An 18,741-nucleotide genomic window follows, 5' to 3' on the forward strand; every position below is an offset into this window, starting at 1 on the left:
TCAAGTTACTTTAGGCATTATTTTGTGGTTGAATGGAGGCATTAAGGATGGAAGGTCCGGTCTCAGGTGTGCTTCGAGCCTGGTTCCCTTTTGTCGCTCCCTTAAAAAGAGGGTTCCCAGCTGGGTGTTAGAAATACAATAGCAGGGATCACAGATATTGTGCACATAAAATTGACAAATCAAAACATTCATCTGAACATACTTCCTCCAAAACGTGGTGTGACATAATGTAGTTTTTTTTAAAAGTTAGCTGCTAAAGTGTCATCAATATGGTGTTTAGAAGGCAGAGTTGGAGCACTGCATGGTTATTTGGTTTATGTTAGGTGTAGATTGGTGTTCAGGTGTAGCCAGGGATCCTCAGGGTGGATGGGGAATAGGAAACTGGTGTAGATCAACTCTGTTCAGTCATCGAAGTGAATTGATGCGGAAAAGTAAACATTTTGACAATCAAATGTGAAGGGCGTTCAAATACAAATAAATACAGTAACAGCCCCATCTGATGTCAAAGACAGGTCATTACATTTAGTCATTTGGAATTTGATTGAATAGACGTGCAGGCAGGGGCGATTCTAGGGAGTGTGGGGGCCCTAGGCAGAGGATTGTTAAGGGGGGGGGGGGGGGGGGGGGGGGGGGGGGGGGAGCGATTGTTGAGGGGGGGGGGGGGGGGGGGGGGGGGGAAGCATAAATCATTACAGCAACAACAAAATACTCAAAGTGCTGGATTACCAGGTTTCTGAAAATGTAAGATATTTTGAAGTCAGCTGAGATGTTCACAGAAAAGATCTCTTTATGAAGAGTGGCAGGCCTACGTCTGGAACGCAGCCATTACTCCAATAGTATCCAGCTGCATCCCCGGAGAACAACAACCTGGCGCGACATAACACTCAGGCGGGACGAGTGGTTGGACGGAAGTTACCCAGGCTGGACAGAAGTACCGTGGTTGGATGGAAGTTACCTCAGAATTATAAAAAAAATAATTGACAAATAAACCTATTTTCGCTTAAATTAACAAAAATAAATATATATATTTCGAAATGTAAGTCAGTTTTTTTTAACGTTATTAAACTTATTAGACAAAAATGTTAACATAACATGTGAAACAATATTATAACACGTCAGTAACCATTCTTATAGCTTTAAAAAAAAAAAAAAAACGTTACTTAGACAAATAAACTAATTTAGTGTGTACAATTATTTAATGGAATTGAGTGTATTATTTACTCATTGAGTAATTGACAGACACTTTTCTGCCCCTGTGGCTTCTGCACCTATAGGACAGCACCACTAGATCCTTAATGCTAAATGGTGTGGCTGTAGTATCACATTGGTGATTACGGATGACACTAAATAAACCACAGCACGGCTTTAACATGAATTTTCCTCATTATATTAATAATATTATGATCAGGTTAACTCTCACTGACTTCTATGAACGAAGTGCAGCTTATTTTTTCAAAAAGGGTGCTGTTTTATTATATTCGAATTTAGCGAAAAGTAAATAAACTCCGGCACGGCTTTAACATGAATATTATATTACTCAATATATTAAGCATATTGAAAGTCTCACTTACTTCCATGGTTGATCTTTGGTTTCTGAGAGCGGTGTGTAATAAAAGCTTTTTAAAAAAATCACGTCCGTCACAGTAGGCCTACTTCCGACGCGCCTGGGTTGTTCACGCCAGCGTGTTGTTCTCCGGGGATGCAGTTGGACTCTACTCCATAGCCCTGAAAACTCTTATTTCGGAAGAAGGGAAGGTTTACGCATAGACACGTTAGAGCTTCTGAACCTCCGATCTACTTTGAAGGCGGCATAGAACCACCGAGGTGGAAGCAGTTCTCTCTTTCAGGCGCAAAAGAACATTCTCCGTCAGACAGAAACCACAACAAAGTAAGTCAAACAGCACAACTTTAAGTAAGGTGACCAGATTTCTGAACTGAAAATCGGGGACATTTTCAATGCGGCGGTGAAAAATCCTTACATATTATCATTATGAAATAAAAAATGGGGACAAGTACTTTTTCATTTATTTTAACCAGCTTAGTGGGCGAAAAGTTAGGAAAATTCTGTGGGCCAGTGACTGACAGGGGCCCTGAAAAAATATTAGAACATTAGTTATGTTAATAAAAAAACATCATTAATGGATTTTAATGGAAAATCAAATTTATAATTAAACAAACACTATCAGTATGCAGAATGTTTCCTTCATGTCTTCACAGTGTTATATTATCACAACTCAATGTCATATTGTAAAGTTAGTATCGGACAATAAGATAATTGAAGCCTTCACAGGTAGAGGTGTGGTTACAGAAACTGCACATGGTTGGCGTTGCCTGTGTGTGTGTGATGGTGGGACCCAGTGTGATATCTTTTAATGGGGCCCAACATCCCTGGTGGCGCTCCTGCAAAAGGTTAATACATCAAAATATCAGCACCCACAAATATCATGTATCAGTAGTGCACAGCAGTGTCAAAAACACAAATATAGAATAATACATGAGAAAAAAATCTCTCTTCCAAAGTTAAGTGTCATGTGCAAAGACTGCTGCCAGACCAGTAGCTAGTAAATATCATCAAGATGTAATTAGTAATAATTACCAAGTCAAAACATATAAAAAGATGTAATACTCTCGTCTGTTCTCTTCTCCTTCAATGCTTTTCTTTTCTTCACCCTTCTTTCTTCTCTCCTTAGCTTCCCTCTGTTGTTTACTTCTATATTTCTGCCTTTCCATACTATTCTCCTGCTCTTTTCATCTTCTCTCCTTCACTCTGTTGATTACTTATTTATTTATTATCCCTTTACTAAAAACATTGACATAAAACAGTGACTCAGGGCATCAGCTAATCAAATGGTCTGCATTTATAACTACTACAGTCATTGGTTACCCACACAGCCCGGCAAAAAAAACAGCAGCCTAACACACACAACTATCAACCATTGACTGATTATTAATTAATTTATTATTAATAAATAATGTCATCATTATTATTATTTTAACAGTCTCAGGTCCCTATGCCTACAGGAAAATCATATGCTACCAAAGCAGTCTTCCACCTCCCCCTCTTCCAAAACAGAGCCACATACAATGTCATCACCTGGTAATCTCATGCTAACGTTAACATTACAGCTTCACTAATGACCGATATGAAAACATTGTCACGTTCACTGACTTTTATAACGTTACGTTAGGTCTTCAGTTCAGATAAACAATCATACTTATTTTAACGTTACCACTTCTCACACACACACACACACACACACACACACACACACACACACACACACACACACACACACACACACACACACACACACACACACACACACACACACACACACACACACACACAAGTCTACTGCCAATTCACACAAAATAAATAAGTTCATACACAACATACCATTTATGAGACCGCTGATCTTCTCTTTTTCCTTTTTGCCGCCTCTAGATTGTTGTTGTTGATGCTGCTGCGTCTGGTCGTACGTCCTGATAACGTCTGTACGTCATACGACGTCTTCTCTGGTGCTGCGTTAAATTACTACCGTAATAACTGGTGTTTGAGTCTGCGCGCATTTTTCCCCCATTCACCGTCAAAATCGGGGACATTTCCGGGGACAGCTTTGACCGGGGACAGATCACCGAAAACGGGGACTGTCCCCGGAAATCGGGGACGTCTGGTCACCTTAACTTTAAGAGAAGTTAAAACTGCGGTCAAGTGAGCCGCCATTCGTTCATCTGCGGTTAAGCCAGCCGTCACACAAAATCTTCGTGCGTCTTTACTCTAAACAGCCTTTGTGTGGTATCTCGCAACGTTTTCAAAATAAAACCCTTCACCTACGTGTGTAGATATATAGAACACTACGGCGGCGTCTAGAACGTCTGCACTTGCGGCCATCTTGCCAGTCAGCTGCTCACCCATTGTGTTGGTAGTGGTCCTTTAATATGTCCATGGTAGTGTACATGTACTTTTTAAATAACCATAACTTGCTACATTTTCAACCGGTTTACCAACGGTTTGGTTTCTTACAAACGTTATTTACGTGGTTATAATATAATATAATAATATATTTTTAATTTTTTGAACTTATGAGAAATTCGTGTTGTACGTTTTTCAAATGACATTTTCTCTAAATCTATACAGTAAAATCAAATGGTTCCTTGTGTACAACAGTTAGTATTTTCATATCAGTCAGTGCCTGAACTTATGTGATTTTACTGTATAGATTTAGTGAAAATGTCATTTGAAAAACGTCCACATGCATATTCTCGCCTTTGCAAATTGCATTATGTCAGCACTTTGAAGTGACCTATAGACCGAATTTCACATAAGTTCAGGCACTGACTGACCTGACCATACTAACTGTTGTACTGACTACTTGTACACAAGGAACCATGCGAGTTTACTGTATAGATTTAGAGAAAATGTCATTTGAAAAACGTACACATGCATATTCTAGCCTTTGCAAATTGCATTATGTCAGCACTTTGAAGTGGGCTATAGACCGAATTTCACATAAGTTCAGGCCCTGACTGATATGACCATACTAACTGTTATACTGACTACTTGTACCCAAGGAACCATTTGATTTTACTGTATAGATTTAGAGAAAATGTCATTTGAAAAACGTACACATGCATATTCTAGCCTTTGCAAATTGCATTATGTCAGCACTTTGAACTAAAGTGGGCTATAGACCGAATTTCACATAAGTTCAGGCACTGACTGATATGACCATGTTAACCGGTGTGCTGACTACTTGTACACAATGAACCATTTGATTTTACTGTATAGATATTGAGAAAATTTTATTTAAAAAACTCTCATATGCATATTCTGCTGGCCAATGGAGTCGAACGTCCGCACTGGCGGCCATCTTGCCAGTCAGCTGCTCACCCATAACACTGTGTTGGTAGTGGTACATGTACTTTTTAAATAACCATAACTTGCTAAATTTTAGCAAACGGTTTGTCTTGTTATAAACGAAAAAATAAAATTGAATAATATCTTCTAAAATAGGTACACTATTATAACCACGTTAATAACGTTTGTAAGAAACCAAACCGTTTGTAAACCGTTCGAAAATGTAGCAAGTTATGGTTATTTAAAAAGTACACGTACCAGTACCAACACAATGTTATTGGTGAGCAGCTGTCTGGCAAGATGGCCGCAAGTGCGGACGTTGTAGACGCCGCCGTAAGACAGCTAGTGTTCTATATATCTACACACGTAGGTGAAAGTTTTTTATTTTGAAAGCGTTGCGAGATACCACACAAAGGCTGTTTAGAGTAAAGGCGCACAAAGATTTTGTGTGACGGCTGGCTTAACCGCGGATGAACGAATGGCGGCTCACTTGACCGCAGTAAGTTAAAACCACTTTTTCCGTTATGCGACTAAAAGAATAATGGACTTGCTCAATGCATAAACCTTGTCGTCTGTGTTTAGGAATGGCCTCTGCTAACTCTTCCTGGTCTGAGGAGAACTTTTCATGTTGCATCTGCCTGGATGTGCTCAGCAGCCCAGTTACCACACCATGTGGGCACAACTTCTGTAGAACCTGTATTACAAGGCACTGGGATGAACAAGACCGGTACAAATGTCCTGTTTGCAACAAGCTTTTTGACACAAGACCTGATTTACGGATCAATATCCTCTTATCGGAGATGGTTGAACGGTTTGGAACATCCGTAAGAGTAAAAGAGCAGCCTTGTGTTGAACAAGGAGAAGTTCCCTGTGACGTCTGTACTGGGACCCTGCTGAAGGCTGTGAAGTCCTGCCTAGTGTGCCTTATGTCTTTTTGCCAAACCCACCTGGAGCCACATCAGAGAGTCTCAGTCCTGAAGAAACATCGGCTGGTCGAGCCTATGGACCGTCTAGAAGACAGGTTGTGTAAGAAACACGACCGACTTCTGGAGCTCTTCTGCAAGAATGAACAAGTGTATGTGTGTCAGTTCTGCAGAGAGACAGACCACAAGTTCCATCCTGTTGTACCTCTAAAGGAGGAATATGACGTGAAGACGGCCCAACTGGGGAAGATAGAGGCTGAAGTTCAGCAGATGATCCAGGAGAGAAAAATAAAGGTTAAGGAGATCAGAGACACAGTTAATCGCAGCAAAGCAGACGCAGACCGAGAGATAGCTGATGGTGAGCAGATCCTCACTACTCTGATGCGCTGTATTAAGAAGTGCCAGGATGATCTCAACCGAATGATTAAAAAGAGACTGAAATCCACTGAGAAACAAGCTGAGGACCTCATCACAGAGCTGGAGCAGGAGATAGAAGATCTGACCAATAGAAGCTCAGAAGTGAAGCAGCTCTCACACACTAAAGACCACCTCCACTTCCTCCAGGCTTTCAGAACCCTCAAAAATCCTCCACACACCAGGGACTGGACGACGGTGGAGGTCCGTCCTCCGTCATACGTAGGGACCTTCATGAGATCCCTGGATCAGCTGGAGCAGAAACTGAGCAGGGAGATGAAGAAGCTGCATGATGAACTGAAGAAGGTCCAGCAGTATGAAGTAGATGTGATTCTGGATCCTGATACAGCTCATCCCCTTCTCATCCTGTCTGAGGATGGGAAACAAGTACATCTTGGAAGTGTGGCGGAGGATCTCCGAGACAACCCTAAGAGATTTACACAGTATATATTTGTCCTCACAAGGCAGAGTTTCACCTCAGGGCGATTTTACTTTGAGGTCCAGGTTAAAGACAAGATTCAATGGTTTTTAGGAGTGGCCAGAGAGTCCATCAACAGAATAGATGAGACCAATTGGACCCCTGAGACAGGTTACTGGACTATTGGCTACGGCAAGAATGGGTTGTCATTTCATAATAACCCTTCTGTCGGTCTCCGTCGGAGAGCTGAGCTCACGAAGGTGGGGGTGTTTGTTGATTATGATCAGGGTCTGGTCTCCTTCTATGATGTGGAAGCCAGGGTTCATCTCTACTCTGCAACTGGCTGCACCTTTAGTGAGCCTCTCTACCCAATCCTCAACCCGGGTCTCTTTAATTGTGAAGGTATAAACTCTGCCCCCCTGATCATCTCACCTGTCAATCAAACAGACTAGGACATTTGTTTGATAATAAAATAATGAAGCAACTAATGTTACCTGAATTAGAATCTCTACTATGTGAGATCTGAGAGAACTGTATTTATATCATATTGTTGGAGAATTTCATTAAGCAACTAACAAAACAAACATAATGTAACCTATGATCAATTATAAAATGGTTCAATGTCTGTTTTCTCATGGATGTTTTTTAAGTTTAATGATATCAAATGGTTAAAGGTTGCAGTCAAGTAGCATTTTGAAAGTATGAAATGTGCATTTTAATTAAATAATCGATCTATTTTCGCTAAACAATTTTTGTAGTTTATTTTTCAGAATAATGTATGACAACACAATCAAATATTTGTACACTTTTTAGATTTGAATAAAACTGTAAATAAAAGTAGAAAGGGGACATTTTCTGTGAAATAGGTCAATTTTCACTTGCGTTCATTATGTATTCAGTAGAATAGCTACATTCTCAGTACAGTATGTAATCAGTGGAATAGGTACAATCTCAGTATAATATTGTGGGAGTGTGTTCTGCTGATGTCTAATTTTAGGCAGCCTCGCCTTACGTGTGTGTGTGTGTGTGTGTGTGTGTGTGTGTGTGTGTGTGTGTGTGTGTGTGTGTGTGTGTGTGTGTGTGTGTGTGTGTGTGTGTGTGTGTGTGTGTGTGTGTGTGTGTGTGTCGCCAGGGGGTAGTCCAGTTCTTCAAATAATGCAAACTTTACAAAATAAATTCCAGAAAAAGCCCGGCGGCGTACTCACATTCACTCCCTCCACTGGTTTATTTCAGTCTTTAGAACACAAATATATAGAGATAACTTTACATTTGGTCTAGATTGGTGTGCAGGTGTAGCGAGGGATCCTCAGGGTGGATGGGGAATAGGAAACTGGTGTAGATCAACTCTCGTTCTGTGAAGTGAAATGATGCGAAAAGTAAACATTTTGATCATCAAATGTGAATGGCGTTCAAATACCAATAATTACACTATCAGCCCCATCTGATTTCAAAGACGGGTCTTTACATTTAGTCGTTTGGAATTTGATTTAATAGACAGGTGAGACCGAACACGCAAAGCATAAATCTTACAGCAACAATAAAATAGTAAAAGTGCTGGATTACCAGGTTTCGAAAAATGTATGATATTTTTTAAGTCAGCTGAGATGTTCCCAGAAAAAACTGGTCTTTTATAAAGAGTGGCAGGCCTACGTCACGAACGCAGCACATGAAACACCTGGAGAATAAAAGCTCTCCAATAATAACGCGTCGTTTCTATTTATCCTTTGAGTTGCAAACGATAGGTTAATTGTGGGCATGTGAAAATGTGATTCTGTCGTTTCGGGCTTGAGCCCTCCTGTGCTGCGCTCTCACAACATGGTGAAGAGGACTGTATCCTTCTGTGATCGGTGGCTGCTGGGAACCTCATTTAACCGTGAACCAGTGAGCCGTTCAGCTCTACGATGACCCACTGGTCTCTAGCCTGCTCGGGTGTGCGCGTGCTCATCGGGGAGAGTTTCTATAGCGTAGCGCCCATAAACAGCTCTTTGCTCTCTGTCTGTTTCTGTTGAAAATAGGATCGGGGTTAGATAGAAACTATTCGGGGAAGTCCGGGAAACCCTGGTTGATCAACGCCAGTCAATCACGGCTAGAGACGGAAATCCCGCTAAATCCCCCCAATGTTTCTCGTTTTGCATTGGCTCTCTTTTAACTCCAGAAAGAAGAGAACACACATCAACGCATTTGAAGAGTCCAACACAGTGCATGGATTTATTTGGTGAAGCAATGTTCCGTAGGGGAGGAGCTAGAAGTTAGGGGAGGAGCCAGGCGTTTGGGGAGGAGAGGAGAGGACGTCTTGTTGTGGTAACGAAACCGAAGGTTCATGTAAACCAAAGCCACCGAAGTGGAAGCAGTTCCCTGTTTCAGGCGAAAAGAAAACGTATTTTGGAAGAAATAGTCTGCAAGACAGAAGCTATAGCGAGGTGAGTAAAACAGCACCACTTTGAGAGAAGTTAAAAACACTTTTCCCATTTTGAAATTAAAAAATAATGCAATTGCTCAATACATAAACCTTGCCGTCTGTGCCTAGGAATGGCCTCTGCTAACACTTCCTGGTCTGAGGGGGACTTTTCATGTTCCATCTGTCTGGATGTGTTCAGCCGTCCAGTTACCACACCCTGTGGACACAACTTTTGCAGAACCTGTATTACAAAGTTCTGGGATGACAAAGTCAAGTACAAATGTCCTGTTTGCAACAAGATTTTCGACATGAGACCTGATTTACAGGTCAATACCCTCTTATCAGAGCTGGCTGCTCCGTTTAGAACGTCCGTACAAGTAAAAGAGCAGCCTTGTGTTGAACCAGCAGAAGTTCCCTGTGACCTCTGTACTGGGACCCAGCTGAAGGCCGTGAAGTCCTGCCTAGTATGTTTTATCTCTTACTGCCAAACCCACCTGGAGCCACATCAGAGAGTCCCACGCCTGAAGAAACACTGTCTGGTCGAGCCTATGGACCGTCTGGAAGACAGGGTGTGTAAGAAACACGACCGACTTCTGGAGCTCTTCTGCAAGACTGAACAGGTGTATGTATGTCAGTTCTGCAGAGAGACAGACCACAAGTCCCATCCTGTTGTACCTCTAAAGGAGGAATATGAAGTGAAGATGGCCCAGCTGGGGAAGATAGAGGCTGAAGTTCAGCAGATGATCCAGGAGAGACAAAATAATATTCAGGAGATTAAAGACACAGTTAAACGCAGCAAAGCAGACGCAGACCGAGAGATAGCCGATGGAGTGCAGGTCCTCACTACTCTGATGCGCTGCATTGAAAAGTGCCAGGATGATCTCAACCGAATGGTTAAAGTGAGACTGAAATCCACTGAGAATCAAGCTGAAGACCTCATCAAAGAGCTGGAGCAGGAAATAGAAGATCTGACCAATAGAAGCTCAGAGGTGAAGCAACTCTCACACACTCAAGACCACCTCAACTTCCTCCAGACATTCGGATCCCTGAAGATTCCTCCACACACCAGGGACTGGACGACAGTGGAGGTCTGTCCTCCGTCATTCGTAGGGACCTTGAGGAGATCCCTCGATCAGCTGGAGGAGACACTGAACAGGAAGATGAAGAAGCTGCATGAAGCTGAACTGAAGGGGGTCCAGCAGTATGAAGTAGATGTGACTCTGGATCCTGATACAGCTCAACCCCGTCTCATCCTGTCTAAGGATGGGAAACAAGTACATGATGGAGGTGTGGTGAAGAATCTCCCAGACAACCCTAAGAGATTTACAAGGTTTATATATGTCCTCACGAGGCAGAGTTTCTCCTCAGGCCGATTTTACTTTGAGGTCCAGGTTAAAGACAAGAGTGGATGGTGGTTAGGAGTGGCCAGAGAGTCCATCAACAGAATAGGTGAGATCATGTGGACCCCAGAGACAGGTTCCTGGACTCTTCAATACGGCAAGGATGGGTTGGTATTTAAAGATAACCCTTCAGTCTGTCTCCCTCTGAGTGCTGAGCTCCAGAAGGTGGGGGTGTTTGTTGATTATGATCAGGGTCTAGTCTCCTTCTATGATGTGGAAGCCAGGGTTCATCTCTACTCTGCAACTGGCTGCACCTTTAGTGAGCCTCTCTATCCAATCCTCTGCCCAAGTCGCTTTAATTATGAAGGTATAAACTCTGCCCCACTGATCATCTCACCTGTCAATCAAACAGACTAGGACCTTTGTTTGATAATAAAATAATCAAGCAAATAATGTTACCTGAATTAGGATCTCTACTATGTGAGATCTGAGAGAACTGTTTTTATATCATACTGTTGGAGAATTTCAAAAAGCAACTAACATAAAATAAACATCATGTAACCTATATTATGAATTATAAAATGACTGTGGTTCAATGTCTGTTTTCTCCTGGATGTTTTTTAAGTTTTATAATATCAAATGGTTAAAGGTTGCAGTCAAGTAACATGTTGAAAATGTTCAAGTTGCATTTTTATCAATACATTTTTTAAGAAAGCAATTTTCGTAGTTGATTTTTCCGAATAAAGTATAACAACACAATCATGTGTTTGTACACTTTTCTGATTTGAATGAAATTTAAAAGAAAAAGAAAGGGGACATTTTCTGTGAAATATGTAAATTCCACATGCGTTCACATGCAAAATCACATGCACTCATTACATATGTATTCTCTAATAGCTACATTCTCATAGTTATTCAGTGGACTAGGTACAATCTCAGTATAATATTGTGGGAGTGTGTTCTGCTGCAGCCTCACCTGGCCGAGCCAGACTGACTCTGGGGCTGCGTGTGTGTGTGTGTGTGTGCGTGTGACCCACTTTTGCCGCCAGGGGGTATTATAGTTCTTCAAACAATGCAAACTTTACTAAAGAAAATCCCAGAAAAAGCTGGAGGCGTACTCCCAATCACTCCCTCGACTGGTTTATTTCAGTCTTTATAACATAAATATAGGGATATATAACTTTACATTTTTCTGCATAAATGTTTTGAATTTTCGTTTATATATATACACACCCACACACACATATATTTAAGCAATAGATCACGCCAGGCTGTGGTATGTGCTCATTATACCACTGTTAAGGGGCGTTGTCCGGCCCCGACGCGCAGCGCAACGGTTACTGTTATGGCGAAACGAAAGTCATAGACACACTACATTTAAAAAGAAACCAAGAAAGTCAAAGTAGCCGTTTTATTAAAGACTACCAAAAAGTAATCCCTCCTGGCTGCCGCTATGCATCGACGGTCGCTATGCAACACACTTTAGCGTCCCTCCGAGAGAAGGCTCCGATAGAGCGGTTCGCCGGCAATTTATCCTATGGAGCAGTTCACTCGCCGATTTTAGGCTTCAGTGAACTGTGCTATTGCTTTTATACAACTGTTAAAATTATGGCAAAATGACTCCACACACACACACTAGTAAAAATTCGGTTGTATTCTTTGACACTTTCCACTTCAAGGCGCGGATACTTTCACAAAATGATTGGGCGTCATAGCAGTTATGTATACGCTCATTATACAACAGTTAGGAACCAATCAGATCGCTGGATTCAGGCCCCCCGGTGTATAAATATATTTATACATGTATACATAACTGCTATGACGCCCGATCATTTTGTGAAAGTTTGCATATCGCTCCGCGCCTGGAAGTAGAAACAGTTACAAAGTAAACATTATGTTGGATGATTGGAGAGGGTGTAAATGTTGTTACTCCGGGAGTGAGCAAGGCGATGGAGAGACTAACGAAAGCTTAGGCACACGGCGAGTGAACTGCTCCATAGGATAAATTGCCGGCGAACCGCTCTAGCCGAGCCTTCTCTCGGAGGGACGCTAAAGTGTGTTGCATAGCGACCGTCGTGCATTTTGAAGGCAGCCAGGAGGGACTACTTTTTTGTATTCTTTAATAAAACGGCTACTTTGACTTTCTTGGTTTCTTTTTAAATGTAGTGTGTCTATGACTTTCGTTTCGCCATAATAGTAACCGTTGTATAAAAGCAATAGATCACTTCAGTCAGTGGTATGTGCTCATTATACCACTGTGAAGGGGGTCGCCGGCCCTCCGCTGCGCGTCGGGGCCGGACAACGGCCCTTAACAGTGGTATAATGAGCACATACCACAGCCTGTCCTGATCTATTGCTTAAATATACACACATATGACTTCAAGCACAAGGATAGGTAGAGTAGGCATCTACTGAATCTCTACTCTCTCTCTCTGTTTCCCTCCCCCCCCCCCCTCTCTCTCTCTCTCTCTCTCTCTCTCTCTCTCTCTCTCTCTCTCTCTCTCTCTCTCTCTCTCTCTCTCTCTCTCTCTCTCTCTCTCTCTCTCTCTAAATACAAAGGGGCATTGGAATGAATGGGAAACATTACATTGCCATAGCAAGCCCAAAATGTAGAATTAAAGATACATATGTGCATGCAGAGCTGTGCATCATGCAACTTTACCCTAAAATATACATTTCAAACACAGATATGTAATTCTATAGATATGTAAAGATACCTTTAAAATTAAAATGACAAAAAAAATCTCACACAGGGCGGGGTTCGTGGGCGTTTCCCTCGTGCTCTGCCTGGACGTGGGCGCCGTCATGAGTCCCCCGTGGGTGACGGCGGATGACCAGTACTACCGGTCCCTGAGCGAGGCCTGCTAGAAGCCAGCGAGCAACAACAACTGGCAGTGCATTGGGCCATAAGGATTGCATTAGCCCTATTGGGCAGAATGTGTTAAAGGAAAAAGGTCTGGATTTTTCGTCCGACCAAGTCCCAATCATTGATAAGTCCTGCGAGAGTTGAATAGAACAGTGAAAATTTGAGTGAGAGTTGAAGATAGGAGATTTTGTTGTCTTGGACTTTTGAAAGCATTGTGTTTTCTGGCCGATTTTGCTGAAAGAGAGTTGAGATTGTATGACAATAGGGCGATATCCTATCCAACAATGACACTTCAGGGCTAAACTCTTCGGTGACTGAGACTTTGTTAAACACAATAGAAAACCGATGGGATAAAGCGAAAAAAGAAAGAAGTATTATTTCTTGGTAGGGATCGCTTCCATAATGATATCTGAGCGAAGGTGAGGAAATTCAATAGCTGCTTTCAGACTTACGTGTACGTTTTGATATTCTCCTGATATTCTCCTGATGGGCCATAAGGCTGTATAACATGTCCTGACATTTGCACCCTGAAACTCTTCTGAAGCAATACTACCCCTGAGGTAATATTTTCTCCGGAGGAAATTTAATAGAGAAAGACGTGTTTGTAGTGTTTAACTTAACTCATGAAACCTTATATGGTGTTGTCCACTGTGTGGAGAAGAAACCATTCATAACTGTTGTTAGCTTGAAACCTGTCATCAGAAAAAGCATAGACTCAAATCATTCACATCAATAATCACCTTCTAAGAGGAAATAGTGCATGCATTATATGAGCCAAACATTGTCATAGCTGCCATCTCATAGCAGCCTTTTCACCCCCAGCACCGGTGTTGGTAAACAAATGGCGATCACTCTGTCAAGTCTTGAGCACAGCTAATGGTCTGCCCTTTGACCGCAATCTGGAGAAATACGGCATTATTCCATTTGAATTAAGTCAGTACTGCCACGATGTGTCAGGAGAGAGCAGGAGTCATGTGTTTACCAGCTGCCCTGTCTATCGAGGAGTACGCTGTAGTTCTTTTAATCATATTTTATAAGTGGCATTTACTCTCTACTTCTTGTCCACCTCAGTAGTGGGCCCCCATGGTGCTCTCCAAGAAGCCCAACAACAGCCCCCCCCCCCCACCACCACCACCCTCACCAAGGACCTGTCCTCCACCCGCTCCACCATCTCCACACAAAATGCCCTTTGATCGTTTTCATGAAGTCCTTATTTGGGAGGCTTTATTTTCTTTCTTTTTTTTCTTTTAAGGAATTTTGAATCTTATGCCCGTAGAGAAAACACCAGTCTACATGAGGACTTACATTAACACTTATGTCTTTGAAACAGTACCTTTTTTTGATGAATGTTTAAGGACTGTCAACTTCTTTGAAAAATAAAATGCACAGATCAAACTTTTAAAGTTTTAGTTTAAACAGTTAAAACACAGTTAACACAGTTAGGGAATGTGTGTGTGCGTGTGTCAGAGAGAGAGAGAGAGAGAGAGAGAGAGAGAGAGAGAGAGAGAGAGAGAGAGAGAGAGAGAGAGAGAGAGAGAGAGAGAGAGAGAGAGAGAGAGAGAGAGAGAGAGAGAGAGAGAGAGAGAGAGAGAGAGAGAGAGAGAGAGATCTCTAGGGGTAAAATAGGATTATATTATGAATGCACTTTAACCAAAGCTTGAAACCATTCTATTGGCTAATCTTATCCTAGACATTTCTGTCAGGCATTCTCCTGACTTTAAGGATTTTTTTAGTGGAATAAATAAAATAAAACATGTCAAACAACAAGGCTGGTTGAATAAGTGTCCCACCTAATGTCCACTCATCCTTACATGACGTTTATACTCATAGTGCTGCTAGTGTTTTTAGTTAAAGGACTGACGTTTTGTGGGGATGTTTTGTGGCAGGTTTTCTGAGGGTGTGGCCAATCCAACTCCACTTTCTCTTTCAGATTTGTAAATCTATGAGGTCTTGGTTTTTTCTTTTCCACAGGTCCACATTGTTGACTTTGTCTTTCAACCACATGTTTAATATCCTTCTGAGGCCCGTGTTGATGAATGTTAGCAGCCTGCATGTTGTGTGTTTTGTTGTCCTCCATGTTTCGGATCCATACAGCATCATTTGTTTCACGTTGGACCTGAAGATGTGTATCTTAGTGTTGGTGGAGATGTTTTTTGAGCTCCAGATCATTCTGAGCGTGTTAAACACTACTCTAGCCTTGTTAATTCTGCTTCTAATGTCGGCATCTCTCCCTCCAGTGGTATCCACAACACTGCCTAGGTAGGTGAAAGCTTATACCTCCTCCAGAGCAGTGCTGTTCAAGAAGATGGGGTTTCTGATTTTCGAAAGGATCTTCATCACTCGTGTTTTTGTTATATTGCGAGTGAGACCGAGTTTTATTGCAATTTGTGAAAGTCTTTCTGTCTTCTCTTTCATTTGTGTCTGTGTATGTGAAAGGAGATCTTTATCATCCGCAAATTCAAGATCATTCAGCTGCTCCCACATTGTCCACTGATATTCCATTTCCCTTCCCTTCAGTTATGTTTCCCTCATGACCAAGTCATGTGGTCACAGCTGCTACAATGGGGGGGGGTTATTCATCTAGCACACACACACACACACGCACCCACGAACGCACGCACACCCGCACGCATACATGAGGTTAGGGGAGGAGCGGGGTGTTAGGCTAGGAGAGGAGAGGACGTTTTGTCGAGGTTCAAAGAAGCCAAAGCCACCCGAAGTGGAAGCAGTTCTGTCGTTCATGCGATAAAGAACATTCTCTGCCAGACAGAAACCCCAACAAAGTGAGTAAAACAGCACAACTTTTAGAGAAGTTAAAACCACTTTTCCCGTTATGGAATTGAAAGAATAATGGACTTGCTCAATACATTAACCTTGTCGTCTGTGTCTAGGGATGGCCTCTGCAAACACTTCCTGGTCTGAGGAGAACTTTTCATGTTCCATCTGTCTGGATGTGCTCAGCAGTCCAGTTACCACACCATGCGGACACAACTTCTGCAGGACCTGTATTACAAAGTTCTGGGATGAACAAGTCCGGTACAAATGTCCTGTTTGCAACAAGGTTTTTGACACAAGACCTGATTTACGGATCAATACCCTCTTATCGGAGATGGTTGATCGGTTTGGAACGTCCGTAAGAGTAAAAGAGCAGCCTTCTGTTGAACCAGGAGAAGTTCCCTGTGACGTCTGTACTGGGACCCAGTTGAAGGCCATGAAGTCCTGCCTGGTGTGTCTTATGTCTTTCTGCCAAACCCACCTGGAGCCACATCAGAGAGTCACAGTCCTGCAGAAACATCGGCTGGTCAAGCCTATGGACCATCTGGAAGACAGGTTGTGTAAGAAACACGACGACTTTTGGAGCTCTTCTGCCAGACTGAACAGGTGTATGTGTGTCAGTTCTGCAGAGAGACAGACCACAAGTCCCATCCTGTTGTAACTCTAAAGGAGGAATATGGCGTAAAGAGGGCCGAGCTGGGGAAGATTGTGTCTGAAGTTCAGCAGATGATCCAGGAGAGAAAAATAACGATTAAGGAGATCAAAGATACAGTAGATATCAACAAGAAAGACGCAGACAGAGAGATAGCGAATGGTGTGCAGGTCCTCACTGTTCTGATGTGCCGAATTGAAAAGTGCAGAAATGAATTCTACCGAACGGTTAAAGAGAAACTGAAATCCACAGAGAAACAAGCTGAAGACCTCATCAAAGAGCTGGAGCAGGAAATAGAAGATCTGACCAATAGAAGCTTAGAGGTGAAGCAGCTCTCACACACTAAAGACCACCTCCACTTCCTCCAGGCCTTCAGATCTCTGAAGAATCCTCCACACACCAGGGACTGGACGACGGTGGAGGTCTGTCCTCCATCATTCGTAGGGACCTTGAGGAGATCCCTCGATCAGCTTGAGGAGACACTGAACATGGAGATGAAGAAGCTGCGTGATGCTGAACTGAAGGGGGTCCAGCAGTATGAAGTAGATGTGACTCTGGATCCTGATACAGCTCATCCCCGTCTCAGCCTGTCCAACTATGGAAAACAAGTACATGATGGAGGTCTATGGAAGAAGCTAACAGACAACCCTAAGAGATTTACACATTGTACACTTGTTCTCACGAGGCAGAGGTTTTCCTCAGGGAGATTTTACTTTGAGGTCCAGGTTAAAGACAAGAGTGGATGGTGTTTAGGAGTGGCCAGAAAATCCATCAACAGAAAAGGCGAGACCATGTGGACCCCGGAGACAGGTTACTGGACTCTTAACTACGGCAGGGATGGGTTGGTATTTAATGATGACCCTTCTGTCCGTCTCCCTCTGAGAGCTGAGCTCCAGAAGGTGGGGGTGTTTGTTGATTATGATCAGGGTCTGGTTTCCTTCTATGATGTGGAAGCCAGGGTTCATCTCTACTCTGCTCCTGGCTGCACCTTTAGTGAGCCTCTCTATCCAATCCTCAATCCACTTACATTTGATTTTGGTAAAAACACTGCCCCCTGATGATCTCCCCTGTCAATCAAACAGACTAGGACCTTTGTTTGATATTAAAATAATCAAACAACCAAAACAACTAATGTTATTTCCTGAATTAGAATCTGTACTATGTGAGATCTGAGAGAACTGCTATGATGTTGTACTGCTGTCATTTAACAAGGAGAAATTAAGTGGAAGTAATCCCTCACTATTATAAATGATATCGTAAATTATTAGATAACATTATATTCTTCATTGTCTGTTTACTCCAGCCTTTCAAAGGTTTACTGCTATACAATTGTTAATGGTTGCAGTAGAGCACAGTTTTAGGATTAATGTGTCTATCATAATCATCTAAACATTACTGTTAGTTTATACTTCGGAATCATGAATGACAACACAATCAAATGTAAAAGCACATTTTTGATTTCAATAAAAATGGATTAAGAGCTCATGTCTCGATTTACTTTTAATGTCCAGCATACAATAGCCTAACATGTGTTACACGCTAACACAAAGCTCCCAGTTACTACATGTAAAGATTCCCCCCATGTGTGTGAGCACCGTGACTTTGTCTTCTCAGCTCGCCTCTCCTCTCCATCCTTTCTTCTTAGTTTCTCCTCTCTCTTTCCTCTCTTCTCTTCCTCCTCTCTCCTATCTCTGCTCTCCTTTTGAGCTCATCGGGGATTAAGTATTGTCTCGCATACACATTACATGTGTGTTAATGCCCTTTTGACTTGTCTTTGCTATAGTCTACTGCCTGTGCCCCGGCACATACAGCAGCATACAGCAGCAGTCCCATAATCAATGTGAGCGACACCCAGTGGCGGGAGCGGGTATCACCACAGAGGGGCGACACGTTCTTTGTGGGCCCCTAATCCTACTTTGTTGTACATTCACTCATTAATAAATTAAATCCTTAATTGTCTCACTTCGGCTACTTAGAGCAGAGCAGGTACCGTTAGATACGTGCAATGTCGTCGTTCGCCGGTAGAAGGCGTTGAATATCTGCGGTTGTGTAGACTTTACGGTAAAGGGCGGTTGGTCCGTGGTGCTAATGGGTCTG

General features: G+C 42.4%; 3 protein-coding genes across 3 annotated transcripts; all 3 read left to right on the forward strand.

Moving 5' to 3' along the window:
- The first annotated feature begins 1,648 nt into the window (after positions 1 to 1,648).
- On the forward strand, positions 1,649 to 7,453 carry LOC115561636 (E3 ubiquitin-protein ligase TRIM39-like). Its single transcript, XM_030381789.1, has 2 exons — positions 1,649 to 1,888; positions 5,441 to 7,453. The coding sequence occupies exon 2, from the start codon at positions 5,443 to 5,445 to the stop codon at positions 7,063 to 7,065; it is 1,623 nt and encodes a 540-aa protein (XP_030237649.1). The 5' UTR covers positions 1,649 to 1,888; positions 5,441 to 5,442; the 3' UTR covers positions 7,066 to 7,453.
- A 1,360-nt stretch (positions 7,454 to 8,813) lies between these two features.
- Positions 8,814 to 11,110, forward strand: LOC115561635 (E3 ubiquitin-protein ligase TRIM39). Its single transcript, XM_030381788.1, has 2 exons — positions 8,814 to 9,033; positions 9,141 to 11,110. The coding sequence occupies exon 2, from the start codon at positions 9,143 to 9,145 to the stop codon at positions 10,766 to 10,768; it is 1,626 nt and encodes a 541-aa protein (XP_030237648.1). The 5' UTR covers positions 8,814 to 9,033; positions 9,141 to 9,142; the 3' UTR covers positions 10,769 to 11,110.
- A 4,682-nt stretch (positions 11,111 to 15,792) lies between these two features.
- Positions 15,793 to 18,129, forward strand: LOC115561637 (pyrin-like). Its single transcript, XM_030381790.1, has 2 exons — positions 15,793 to 16,000; positions 16,109 to 18,129. Exon 2 carries the CDS (start codon positions 16,719 to 16,721, stop codon positions 17,700 to 17,702), a length of 984 nt encoding a protein of 327 aa, XP_030237650.1. The 5' UTR covers positions 15,793 to 16,000; positions 16,109 to 16,718; the 3' UTR covers positions 17,703 to 18,129.
- Positions 18,130 to 18,741: the final 612 nt, after the last annotated feature.

Source organism: Gadus morhua, chromosome 16 (assembly GCF_902167405.1).
Source record: "Gadus morhua chromosome 16, gadMor3.0, whole genome shotgun sequence".
NCBI lineage: Eukaryota > Metazoa > Chordata > Actinopteri > Gadiformes > Gadidae > Gadus > Gadus morhua.